The following is a 13,453-nucleotide window of genomic DNA, read 5'->3' as shown; positions in this document are numbered from 1 at the left end:
AATATTCCATACAAACAAAACAATAAAAAACTATAGAATAATTTATGGAAATGTATAAACAATAAATACAAACTTTTTTTAAATATATACTTTCAAGTGAATATGAAATAAATGAATATTTGTAATATATGAAGGCTGTTTTTACATTTATTTGATATGGATTTGTCCATGACCATTTGATTTCCTCATGACCAAATATAGAAGCGAGATGCAAATGACAATAAAGATGGCTCATTATCATAATCTGGCTGGAATCATGAATATTCATTTGCTGTCCTTTTTAATTCTTCCTTTCCTTATTTATTTTATCCTTTCCCTCATTTTTTCCTTCCTTCTTTCTTTCTGTCGCTCCTTTTCTCTCCTTCCTTCCTTCCTTCCTTCCCCCTTGCTTCCTTAACACCTTCTGTCTTTACTTCTTTTTTCCTTTTCTTCCCTCCTTCCTTCATTTCATCTCTCTCTTTTGTTTCTGTCCTTCCCTCCTTTCTTTCCCTCGTTTCCTCTTCTCCTTTGTTTACTCTTTTCTTCCCTTCCTCATTTCCTTTCCTACCTATTTTTTGTTTCCTTTCTTCCCTTTTCTTCTATCTTTTCTTCCTTCCTTCTTTCCCTCCCTCCTTCCTTCCTCCCCTCCCTCTTGTTTCCTGCCTTCCTTCTTTCCTTCCTTCCTTCCTTCCTCGTTCCTTCCTTGTTTCCGTCTGTTTCCTTCACCCCTACTTTCCTTTTTTCCCTCCTCTCCTTCCCTCCTTCCTTCCTCTCCTCTTTCCTTTCTTCTTTCCCTCCTTTCTCTCCATCCTTCCTTTCATCCATTTTCTTTCCTCTTTCTTCAATCTATTTCAATCTATCTCTTTTTTCCTTCCTTCCTTTCTTCCTTCCTCTTGTTTCCTTCCCTCCTACTTTTCTTCCTTCTTTCCCTCCTTCTCTCCCTCCTTCCCTCCCTCTTTTCTTCTTTCCTTCTCTCCTTTTCTTACTTCCTTTTTGCTTTCCTCCTCCTCTCTTTCCATCCTCTCTCTCTCTAGTTTCCTTCCTTCTTTCCTTCCTACTAACAACAAAGGAAACCTCTGTGCATTATACACAGTAACAGAGAATCCAACCAGTATGAGCCAGTTCTCTTTGTGTGATCCATCCAATGGGACGCCTCCAGACTCTCATCCCTGGTGTGATTGGTTCTGCTGACGTCCATCCTGGTTCTTCTCTGGTCTGACTCTCTCCTCTTCTCTTCTCTTCTCTTCTCTTCTCTTCTCTTCTCTTCTCTTCTCTTCTCTTCTCTTCTCTTCTCTTCTCCTCTTCTCTTCTCTTCTCTTCTCTTCTCTGGTCTGACTCTCTTCTCTTCTCTTCTCTGGTCTGACTCTCTTCTCTTCTCTTCTCTTCTCTTCTCTTCTCTTCTCTTCTCTTCTCTTCTCTTCTCTTCTCTTCTCCTCTTCTCTTCTCTTCTCTTCTCTGGTCTGACTCTCTTCTCTTCTCTTCTCTGGTCTGACTCTCTTCTCTTCTCTTCTCTTCTCTTCTCTGGTCTGACTCTTCTCTTCTCTTCTCTCCTCTGGTCTGACTCTCTTCTCTTCTCTTCTCTTCTCTCCTCTGGTCTGACTCTTCTCTTCTCTTCTCTCCTCTGGTCTGACTCTCTTCTCTTCTCTTCTCTTCTCTTCTCTGGTCTGACTCTCTTCTCTTCTCTTCTCTTCTCTTCTCTTCTCTTCTCTGGTCTGACTCTCTTCTCTTCTCTTCTCTTCTCTTCTCTTCTCTGGTCTGACTCTTCTCTTCTCTTCTCTTCTCTGGTCTGACTCTTCTCTTCTCTTCTCTTCTCTTCTCTTCTCTGGTCTGACTCTCTTCTCTTCTCTTCTCTTCTCTGGTCTGACTCTCTTCTCTTCTCTTCTCTGGTCTGACTCTCTTCTCTTCTCTCCTCTTCTCTGGTCTGACTCTCTTCTCTTCTCTTCTCTTCTCTGGTCTGACTCTCTTCTCTTCTCTTCTCTTCTCTGGTCTGACTCTTCTCTTCTCTTCTCTTCTCTGGTCTGACTCTCTTCTCTTCTCTCCTCTGGTCTGACTCTCTTCTCTTCTCTTCTCTTCTCTGGTCTGACTCTTCTCTTCTCTTCTCTCCTCTGGTCTGACTCTCTTCTCTTCTCTTCTCTTCTCTCCTCTGGTCTGACTCTTCTCTTCTCTTCTCTTCTCTCCTCTGGTCTGACTCTCTTCTCTTCTCTCCTCTGGTCTGACTCTCTTCTCTTCTCTTCTCTTCTCTTCTCTTCTCTGGTCTGACTCTTCTCTTCTCTTCTCTTCTCTTCTCTCCTCTGGTCTGACTCTCTTCTCTTCTCTTCTCTTCTCTTCTCTGGTCTGACTCTCTTCTCTTCTCTTCTCTTCTCTTCTCTGGTCTGACTCTCTTCTCTTCTCTGGTCTGACTCTCTTCTCTTCTCTGGTCTGACTCTCTTCTCTTCTCTCCTCTGGTCTGACTCTCTTCTCTTCTCTTCTCTTCTCTGGTCTGACTCTCTTCTCTTCTCTTCTCTCCTCTGGTCTGACTCTCTTCTCTTCTCTTCTCTGGTCTGACTCTCTTCTCTTCTCTGGTCTGACTCTCTTCTCTTCTCTGGTCTGACTCTCTTCTCTTCTCTTCTCTTCTCTCCTCTGGTCTGACTCTCTTCTCTTCTCTTCTCTGGTCTGACTCTTCTCTTCTCTTCTCTCCTCTGGTCTGACTCTCTTCTCTTCTCTGGTCTGACTCTTCTCTTCTCTTCTCTTCTCTGGTCTGACTCTCTTCTCTTCTCTGGTCTGACTCTTCTCTTCTCTTCTCTTCTCTCCTCTGGTCTGACTCTCTTCTCTTCTCTTCTCTTCTCTTCTCTTCTCTGGTCTGACTCTTCTCTTCTCTTCTCTTCTCTTCTCTGGTCTGACTCTCTTCTCTTCTCTTCTCTTCTCTTCTCTGGTCTGACTCTTCTCTTCTCTTCTCTGGTCTGACTCTCTTCTCTTCTCTTCTCTTCTCTTCTCTGGTCTGACTCTCTTCTCCTCTCTTATGTCTCCGGGAGGCGAACTACACAGTGTAGAAATTTCTACCATCATCGCCCTTCTTCAGTTAGTCCTGACAATTTGATCCATATTCCCTGCATTCACTCACACAATCAGTCGAGCCTGGCACTTCAGTTAGTTTGTCTTGTTACTGCCAGATCCCTGTCTAAGAAGACTTTTATCCTCCATGATCTCATCTCATCTCACAACCTGGACTTTGTATTTCTGAGACCTGCTAAGACCAGGCGACTGCGCCCCTGTCTCTGAGCTTTGCCCTCCTGACTAATTTTCTGACTCGGAGAATTTCTGGTCGTGGAGGAGGTCTTGCTGTAATTTAGAAAAACCTTTTTAACTGCAATCCTTTCACTGTTTTGAGTTGCTAAGTTTTTCAATGAAGTGCGTTTCCCCAGTTTGTTGTATGATTATTTCCCGACCCCCCAAACAGAATAACGGCTTTTTAACAGAATTTTCTGACATATTATCTTCTGTTGTTCTCAAACAGGTTAAGTGCATTATTACTGGTGATTTTAATATTCATAGTAAACCAAAAAATCAATATTCCAGCGCACACCAGGATATTAGGATTGACACTATTTTATTAACAAATTACATTAAAAACAAAAAGGAGTGAACTACGCGTTTCGCATGTCGCTTCATCAGATTCGCTCTGTGCTTGATTGCCATCAGGTGTGTCTTTAAATAATCAGGTGCTGATTAGCGGAGAATCCAACAGGTTCACATTCCCCAATGCAAATGCACTTCAAAAAGTTAACATTAATAGGCAATAGCAAATATAATTCTACTGTACAAAAATATATATAAATATTACATTTCCATAAGATAATGAGATATAATTAATGTTAGAGTACAAAATACATAATCTGGCTATTTCATCTCTAATACTACAGAGGATATATTTTGAAGAACATTTTGTTCTATAAGAGATTTATTGATGATGAGGTTTTATGTTTTACATCGACTGAGGAAGAACTCCATGGTTTTTTATCATACTTACCCTACACTGAGATTTACATGGACTGGGTGATATTAAGAACCGGATGTCTTTTAACTTTCTGCAGCTAAACTCTGATAAAACTGAGGTTCTTGTTTTTGGCCCTGATCACTTGGATAGTGAAGTTCAACTCCATATTGGCCCTCTGGGTCCAAACAGAGGGCCAATATGGCACCTCATTCCTCCTGTTTCACCTCATTCCTCCTGTTCTCACCTCATTCCTCCTGTTCTCACCTCATTCCTCCTGTTCTCACCTCATTCTCACCTCATTCCTCCTGTTCTCACCTCATTCTCACCTCATTCCTCCTGTTCTCGCCTCATTCCTCCTGTTCTCGCCTCATTCCTCCTGTTCTCGCCTCATTCCTCCTGTTCTCGCCTCATTCCTCCTGTTCTCACCTCATTCCTCCTGTTCTCACCTCATTCCTCCTGTTCTTACCTCATTCCTCCTGTTCTCACCTCACCTCATTCCTCCTGGTCTCACCTCATTCCCCCTGTTCTCACCTCATTCCTCCTGTTCTCACCTCATTCCTCCTGTTCTTACCTCATTCCCCGTTCTCACCTCATTCCTCCTGTTCTCACCTCGCCTCATTCCTCCTGTCCTCGCCTCATTCCTCCTGTTCTCACCTCATTCCTCCTGTTCTTACCTCATTCCCCGTTCTCACCTCATTCCTCCTGTTCTTTCCTCCTGTTCTCGCCTCATTCCTCCTGGTCTCACCTCATTCCTCCTGTTCTCACCTCATTCCTCCTGTTCTTACCTCATTCCTCCTGTTCTCACCTCACCTCATTCCTCCTGGTCTCACCTCATTCCCCCTGTTCTCACCTCATTCCTCCTGTTCTTACCTCATTCCCCGTTCTCACCTCATTCCTCCTGTTCTCACCTCATTCCTCCTGTTCTTACCTCATTCCCCGTTCTCACCTCATTCCTCCTGTTCTCACCTCGCCTCATTCCTCCTGTCCTCGCCTCATTCCTCCTGTTCTCGCCTCATTCCTCCTGTTCTCACCTCATTCCTCCTGTTCTTACCTCATTCCCCGTTCTCACCTCATTCCTCCTGTTCTTTCCTCCTGTTCTCGCCTCATTCCTCCTGGTCTCACCTCATTCCTCCTGTTCTCACCTCATTCCTCCTGTTCTCACCTCATTCCTCCTGTTCTCACCTCACCTCATTCCTCCTGTTCTCACCTCATTCCCCCTGTTCTCACCTCATTCCTCCTGTTCTCACGTCATTCCTCCTGTTCTTACCTCATTCCCCGTTCTCACCTCATTCCTCCTGTTCTCACCTCACCTCATTCCTCCTGGTCTCACCTCATTCCCCCTGTTCTCACCTCATTCCTCCTGTTCTCACCTCATTCCTCCTGTTCTCACCTCATTCCTCCTGTTCTCGCCTCATTCCTCCTGTTCTCGCCTCATTCCTCCTGTTCTCACCTCATTCCTCCTGTTCTTACCTCATTCCCCGTTCTCACCTCATTCCTCCTGTTCTTTCCTCCTGTTCTTGCCTCATTCCTCCTGTTCTCACCTCATTCCTCCTGTCGTCACCTCATTCCTCCTGGTCTCACCTCATTCCTCCTGTTCTCGCCTCATTCCTCCTGTCCTCACCTCATTCCTCCTGTTCTCGCCTCATTCCTCCTGTTCTGTCAAGTTTAGAAACAATTTTAAGATAATTTTAGTCACCTGACTGCCTCTGAGCTGCTGGCGCTGTATCAGCCTGAGTTCACTCGGGTCCTCCAGTCTACGTCTGCTGGTCTTCCACTTCCAGACTCAAAACGAAGAGAGACGTGTCTTTGCAGTTCTGGTTCCAACTCTCTGGAGTCGTCTCCCCAGCCGACCAATCAGATCAGAGCCTGCTGCCTCCTGTCAGCGGCTTCTCCTGACGCGGCGCTGCACCGATTCTTCTTCTTATTTGGTCAGGATTTGTGTGTCTGAGGTTTTCATGTGTATGATTGTGTTATTTGAAGAAGGCTCTTATGAGTTTGTCTTCTCAAACTGCAGCTTAAAAAGTTGCTGTATAAATAAAGCTTTACTTTCTTCCTTTCCTCTCTCTGTTCTTCTTTCCTTCCCTCCTTTTATTCCTTCCCTTTTTCCTTTCCTCTTCCCCTCCTCTCTTTCTCTCTAGTTTCCTTCCCTCCTTTTATTCCTTCCTTTTTTCCTTTCCTCCCTTCCCCCCTTTCTCTCTAGTTTCCTTCCTTCCCTCCTTTTTTCTTTCCTTCCTTCCTTTTTTCCTTTCCTCTCTTTCCCTCCTTTCTCTTTAGTTTCCTTCCTTCCTCCCCTCCTTCCTTGCCTCCCTATTTTCTTCTTTCCTTCCTTCCTTCCCCTTCTTTAGTTTGTCCTTCCTTCTTTCTCTCCTTTCTTTCTTTCCTTCCCTCCTTTCTTCTTTTCTTCCTTTTTTCCTTTCCTTCTTTCCTTCCCCTCTTCATTCCCTCCCCTTTTCTTTCCTTTTTCTTCTTTCCCTGCTCTCCTTCCTTCTTTCCTCCCTCCCCCCTTGTTTCCTTCCCTCCTTACTTCTCTTTCCTCTTTTCCTTGTTTCCTTTCTTCCTTCCTTCTTTCCCCCTTCTCCTTCCTTTTTTCTTCTTCCTTTCTCTCCTTTCCATCCTTCCTTTCATCCTTTTTTCTTTCCTCCTGATTCAATTCTATTTTTTCTTCTCTTTTACCTTCCTTCCTTTCTTTCTCTCTCTCTGTGTCTCTCTCTCTCTATCTCTCTCTGTCTCTTGTTGCTAGGCAACAGACCGCTCTCTCTACTCTGCTGTAATCTGATAGGCTGTCGGCTGGCGGCCAATAGAAACCTGAGCAGGGTTCCAGTTTCGCTCTGAGGCTTCCTATTGGCCCATCGGATCACATTACATTTATATGTATTTTTATTTTTCTATATTTAATTCTTATTATTTTGTACTTATTTTGGTTGTTGTATTATTTTAATTTATTGTTATTATTTATTATTGTAATTTATTTTTAATTTATGGCACATTCATTCACATTAATATTTAAATTTTTCTCAGTATAGTTTTATTATATTTCAAATATTTCATTATAAAATTATGTATAATTTTATTTATTATTAATGTATTAGATGTAGTTATTGTTATTTTTAATATTGTTACAGATTGTTTTTGTTACATAGTTTATAGTTCTAATTAGCTAGATCATTTTTATTTTATTTTTTTATTCATTTTCATGTGTATCACAATTTTGATATATTTTGACAGGTTTGTGATCAATATTATGCTATTATTCATATAATAATTCATATAATATATAATTGATCCATATATATTATATATACATATATATATACATACATATTATATACATCTCTTTCTCTGTGTCTCTTTCTTTTCTTTCTCGGTCGAGCAAGGTTGAATTATTGATGAAGTTAGGATAGAGAGAGAGAGAGAGGAGTTGAACAAACAATAGCAGGCTAATGTCTCTCTCTCTCTTTTGCTCTAATTCTCTCTCTTTCTCTGCACCTGAAATGAGATAAACGACAAGAAAAGACAAGAAAGAAGAGCGATCCAGAAAAGATAAAAAACTTCAATAAAGTATGAAAACATAAAAGACAAGAGGAAACGAGAATAGAAGAAGACGAGAAGGAAAACGACAGGAGAGAATAAACGACAAGAAAAGGAAAGAACAGAGAAAAGAAAAAAGAAGTGGAAGAAAGGAGAAAGGACGAGGATAAACAAGAGAAGTGGACGAGAGAAGAAAAGAAAGAAGAGAGAAGAGGAAAAGCAACAAAAGAAGAGAGCGAATGAATAAATAAGACGAGGAGAGGAGAAGACAAACAAGAAAAGAAAAAAGACGAAGAAAAGAAACAAGAGAATACAGAAGAAAATACAGGAAAGAGAGAATATAGAAGAAAACAAAGGAGAAGGAAAAGAAGGATAAAAGACAAGAAAACGACAAGATGTGAAAACGGCGGCAAAAAAACGAGTGAGTCGAGTTTCATGTAAATTCCTATATGCATTATGTGTTATTATTAATGTTATTATTATTATTAAAAACGAGGGAGTTGAGTTTAATTTCATATTCAAATTTTGGCCAATCAGAGCGAAGCAATTCAGTCGATAAAAAAAAAAAAAAACTTTAACAGAATTTTTAAAAAATCCACTTAATTACTACTTATAAAGTAAATATATATAACAAAATAAAATGTGTATAAAAAATGGCAGTGGCTTAAAAGTGATAAGTGATGTACTTTTGTTTTTCTTTCCTTTGTCACTGTCATGGCAACACATGTCTTACTAAACATTAGCAAATGTTTAATGAATGTTATTTGCTGCCACTTTAGATTGGGGGCTGCAAAACGTCTACAACTGTTTAACAGATTGTTAATAAATATTCTAACAAATATTTTATAATAAATGAATAAAACCTGTGTAAATACTTTGTTGAGCATTTAGATATCATCTGTTAATGATCAACAAATGATTTGTTCATCATTAATTAAGAACAATAATGACTTCACATGCTCTAGGAAGTCACTTGTACACACATTAGGTAATGATGTATTAGCAAAGGTATTCTTGACTTCTAAATCAAGTACAAAGATTTAACTCATGTCATTACTCATGATGTACTAATTGGTTATAAATGATTAAGATATAATTGATAAATCATTGATAATAATGAAATGTGTAACTCCACACGAACTCATCGTTAATTCATAAGTAATTCATTGTTTATAAAGGGCTTATAAACATTCATCATCATACTATTAATGAATAAAATGAAGGTAAAGTAGCAATTGCTTTTTTTAAATTATTATTCAATTATTTTTTGTATAGTGGTTCCATTACTTATGTTTTGTTATTATTAGGAATTGTTTTACTTTAATTAATACATAGAAATAAATAGGATAAAAAATAATTCAAATTAAATTTAAATAAAATAGCAAAAAATCTTTAAAAAAATTCATTGAAATTTTATTTATTAATCCATTAACTTAACTGTAATGAAATGAAATTAAACTAAAATAATAAACTGAAATAACAATGGAAATAAATTGAAATTGAAATACAATTACATAATTATAATTAATTTATTTGATATTTTTATTTCATTGATTTTTTTATTAGTCAATTACAATTAAAATGAATAAATAAAAGAAAATAAATTGTACTAAATAATAAACTGAAAAAAACCTGAAATATATTGAAATTAAAATAAAAGACAATGATTTTTTTAAATATAATTTTTCTTCCACATTACAATTGTTAATTAATTTCATAATATTCATTTCCCATCCTCTTCTCCTATTGGCTGAATTCCCTTTCCTCGTTTTTCCCCCAGCGGAATGACAGATGACAGAAAAAAAAAAGATGCAGAAGAAGATGGAGAGGAAGAGGAGGCGACCAATCAGCACCTCGCTCCTCCTCCTCCCCCTCAGCTGCCCAGTGACATCATCAGCAGGAGGCGGGACTTGTCCTGCATTGTGTGTTTTGGCGGGTACGATCTGGGCGAGCGGTTGCCACGGCGACTGAACTGTGGACACGCCTTCTGTCAGGCATGTCTCCACAGACTGGATACCGTCATCAACGAGCAGGTGACGGGATTGATTACATATAGCTGAGTATTGATTTCTCATTATTGATTGTATTTTGTTAGCCTGGTACCAGACTCCTGAATCGCGACCCGCCCACTCTTCAGATTTGGTGTCTGGTGTCGGCGACTTCTCGATCGGAGAAACGATCGGACCAATCAGGCCTTTCTGGCGGGAATAAAATGTTGAAATCATTCTTTAACATATTGTATTTACAAAGACAACATTCTTGGTAAAGTAAATACGCCCAGCATCAGTGTGACTGCATGAAAATAACATCAGAGCAGCCGGATATGTCGGTCACTAGTGATCGGTTCGGGGAAAATCAAGCCCCCCCCCCCCCCCCCCCACACACAGAAAACAGCTAACATGGAGGCGATGTCAGACTGAATAATCGAGTGGGAACGAAATGGCCGTTCAGTCTGAATATCAGACTAGTATTTTGTCAAATTTTGATCAAAGCCAAAGGCAAATTTCCATTCTCTGTCTATTATTCTATTCTATTGTACTCTAATCTATTCTACGACATTTGATTCTACTCTACTCTATTGTACTCTGTTCTAATGTTGCTCGACCTATCGGCTGCCTTTGACACGGTGAACCACCAAATCCTCCTCTCCACACTCGCTGAGCTCGGCTTCTCAGGATCTGGTCTCTACTGGTTTGAGTCCGACCTCTCAGGGAGATCCTTTAGAGCGTCTTGGAGAGGGAAGTGTCTAAATCCCACTGCTGGTCCACAGGGGAACCTCAAGGGTCAGTGCTTGGACCCCTTCTCTTTTCAATATACACCACCTCACTTGGTGCAGTCATCCGCTCACACGGCTTCTCGTACCGTTCATATGCCGACGACACCCAGCTCCTCCTGTCGTTCCCGCCGGACGACCCCGCGGTCTCGGCGCGGATATCGGCACGCCTCGCCGATATCTCGGCACGGATGAAGGAACGCCACCTTCGGCTTAACCTGTCAGAGACTGAGCTCCTTGTCCTCCCAGCCGGTCCCTCTGTACAACAACAGATCAGCATCCAGCTCGAATCAGCTCAGCTCATTCCCACAAAGTCTGCCAGAAACTTGGGTGTCATGACTGATGACCAACTAACCTGCAAAAAGCAGCATGCAGGATGCAACAACAGCGTGTGAATATCACCCACACGCTTTGTAGATGCCAAAGCTAACAATAAAGTCGTCTTAAACGACAATGGCTTCATGTCAATCTGCTCAATTGGCTCAACAGCCAAATCCCATGAAGGGGAAAGAGACCGGTTTAGAGACCGGGAGCAGCCTCCATGCCTCCCTCATAAACCGGCAGACAAGGGGGTGCTGGCTCACATTCTTGCCCCCAAAGCCAACATGGCATGCAGCAATGGCGGCCAAGTACACTTTAATAGTAGAGAATGATCTCTGCTTATCAATTAAATCCTGAAGAAAGGATAAAATCACACCCACCGAACACTGGAAAGGAATTTCCTGTGCATTAGCACACCGTTCCTCAAACACCCTTCACTTACAGTCATACAAAGATCTAGTGGAGGACGCCCTAGCATTGTGAATGGTATTTATAACACTCTGGGGAAGTCCCGCAGTGCTCAGAGTAGCCCACTCACGGGCCAGGCCCCCAGGGCGAGCCGCTCCGGGTGAGGACCCCCGGCATGGGGGTCTTGCCGGAATATGGATTCTCCCGCCAGGAGGAGGACACCTCCACCAGGAGCTCCGGAAAACTGGAAAGAGCTACCTAGCAGTCCGCTTAGCCTGGGGCAAGACCAGGGGGCCTCCACTGTGACAGCAGGCCAGGGACTATCCAGGGCTGGTGTACCCTTCCTCACTCCCTCAGCAACCAACATGTCGAAGGGACTGCCACTGACAGTTTGAGTCAGAGGAACGGAAGAGGAGTCCTCGGCGTCCTCGTCGGACACCGGCGCAGAGCCCCGGGCGGAGCAAGGCGGCGAGGTGGCCTGTCTAGCGAGCCGAGCTGGAGCCAGCTTCACGGTAAAGCCCGGAGAAGCTAAACCATGGCGAACAACGCTACTGTTTGGAGACAGACCAGAGTGAACGGAAATGTCTCTTAACGACCTATAGAGAGGGCAGGATGAAACCCGAAGAAGCTGCAGAAAAAACAGTGCTCGGGGATGGAGTTGTGCTCCGTCTGTGAACAGTTAAGCTAGTTAGCCGTAGCAACAGGAGAGAGATAAACTTCTGAAGCGAGAAGAGGCGACTGAGTGACGAGTGACGCAGCATCAGCCCGATATTTAGGAGGAGGGTCCTGACGTCACGCCTGCCGGCCTCTCAGGGCCGGAGTAGTGGAATTAATGCTTCTAAAGATACGCATAGGGGCGTATCCCACAGTGAGACATCGAAGTGAATGCTATGAAAGAGAACATACTATACTGTGACATCCTGTATCGTACCATAACATACTTTACTGTGATACCTTATACTGTATATCGTAATATTATTGAATATTTCTTAATATTTTTACGTTCTTTTTAAAAAAAATATTTTCATGTTTTTTTCATATTTTTTTTATATTATCCATATTTGTCCAGATGTGGATCTCCTGCCAGCATTATTGAATATTGTTAAATATTTTCATTTTTTTCATTATTTTTTCATATTTTCATGTTTCTTCATAATTTTTCCATATTTCCCAGATCTGGATCCCGTGCCCTCAGTGCCGTCAGAATACGCCCCGGCCGCGGGGCGGAGCCTCCTGCCTTGACCTGGACCTGGCCCTCTTCCTGGGGGTCAAATCCCAGCTGGAGCCCCCGTCCCACTCCTGGAGCTCCAGAATCAAAACCAGAGAGAGGGGAGAGACCGCCGGCGGCCAAGCCCAGGACAGCAAGCTCCGGCTGGGGAAGGACTCGGGCATCGCAGCCCTCCCTCCGGATGGAGACAGCTGGTCGCATGGCGGCCTGGCTGAGCCGCGCTTCCATCGCTACGGCAACTGCTGCCCGCCGCCGTCCTATTGGCTGTGCTGCTGGTTCTGCTGCTGCCGGGGGCGGGGCTAAATAAAAGAGGAAGGAGGGAGGTGTCAATCATGTTTCGTGGAGAAAATGAAGGAAATTAAAAGTCGATTTCGGGCTTTTTATGAGTTTGTTGAGGTTTTTGAGCCATTTCTTGTTCTTTTTTCTGATTGTTTGCTTGGTAATGTGGGAGGGAAGTTTGTTCAGCTCTGATTGGATGATGGAAGATTAAAATGTTGTGGAATAAAGTGTACATGTGGTGTTTTGTGTCTTTGTTCTGGGTTTCAGTATGCAGTATTCATTATGTTAATGAAGAATCAAAATATTAAATTACATTAACAGTAAATTAAAAATGTAACTAAATTAAAAAGTAACGCAAACTAAAACATTTAACAAAATAAAAATGTGACGTACAAAAACAAAAAAACAATCTAACTGACAAAATACATCTAAAAAAACGATTTAATTGAAAACCAAATAATAAAAAACAACTAAAATCAAGTAAAAAAACAAAACAAAAATGTATTAAATAAATAAATAAATAAATAAATAGAGCTAAAAAAAATTGAGGAAAGGAAGTAAGGAAAGGAAGCAACATGAAGACATAGAAAATGTTGATACATGACGTCCTTAATGTGAGCTGTGAGAGCTACAGGGACAGTTACAGTAAGGACGGTCTACTTCACCGAGTGCCCTCCCTTTCCTGCAGAGTTCCCTTGGTAGAGACTTCCTCAGACTGGTGATTTTGTCAGAGATGAACTGGACCTGTTGCCATCCAATCCTGGTAGCCAGAGGACCTCTCATCCAGAACCGTATCATCCTCCTCATCACTCCTAAGCATACCAGATGCATAAAATCCAGAACAAACTGTGATACTATTTTCACAGACAGCCTAAGGAGGGAACTTTCACCCTTGTGGTGGTCACTGTCATCCTGCTGCTCAAAGCTGAGGTCTGTACGCCGAGGTGAACCAACCTCAGGAAAC

At 42.0% G+C, this 13,453-nt stretch overlaps 1 protein-coding gene across 1 annotated transcript; it reads left to right on the top strand.

The window, feature by feature from the left end:
* Window positions 1-7,742: 7,742 nt before the first annotated feature.
* Window positions 7,743-12,607, top strand: rnf224 (ring finger protein 224). Its single transcript, XM_078286330.1, has 3 exons — window positions 7,743-7,901; window positions 9,261-9,513; window positions 12,157-12,607. The coding sequence occupies exons 2-3, from the start codon at window positions 9,265-9,267 to the stop codon at window positions 12,511-12,513; spliced, it is 606 nt and encodes a 201-aa protein (XP_078142456.1). The 5' UTR covers window positions 7,743-7,901; window positions 9,261-9,264; the 3' UTR covers window positions 12,514-12,607.
* Window positions 12,608-13,453: the final 846 nt, after the last annotated feature.

Source organism: Centroberyx gerrardi, chromosome 2, assembly GCF_048128805.1.
Source record: "Centroberyx gerrardi isolate f3 chromosome 2, fCenGer3.hap1.cur.20231027, whole genome shotgun sequence".
Classification (NCBI taxonomy): domain Eukaryota; kingdom Metazoa; phylum Chordata; class Actinopteri; order Beryciformes; family Berycidae; genus Centroberyx; species Centroberyx gerrardi.
This window is presented reverse-complemented; position numbering and strand designations above follow the sequence as displayed.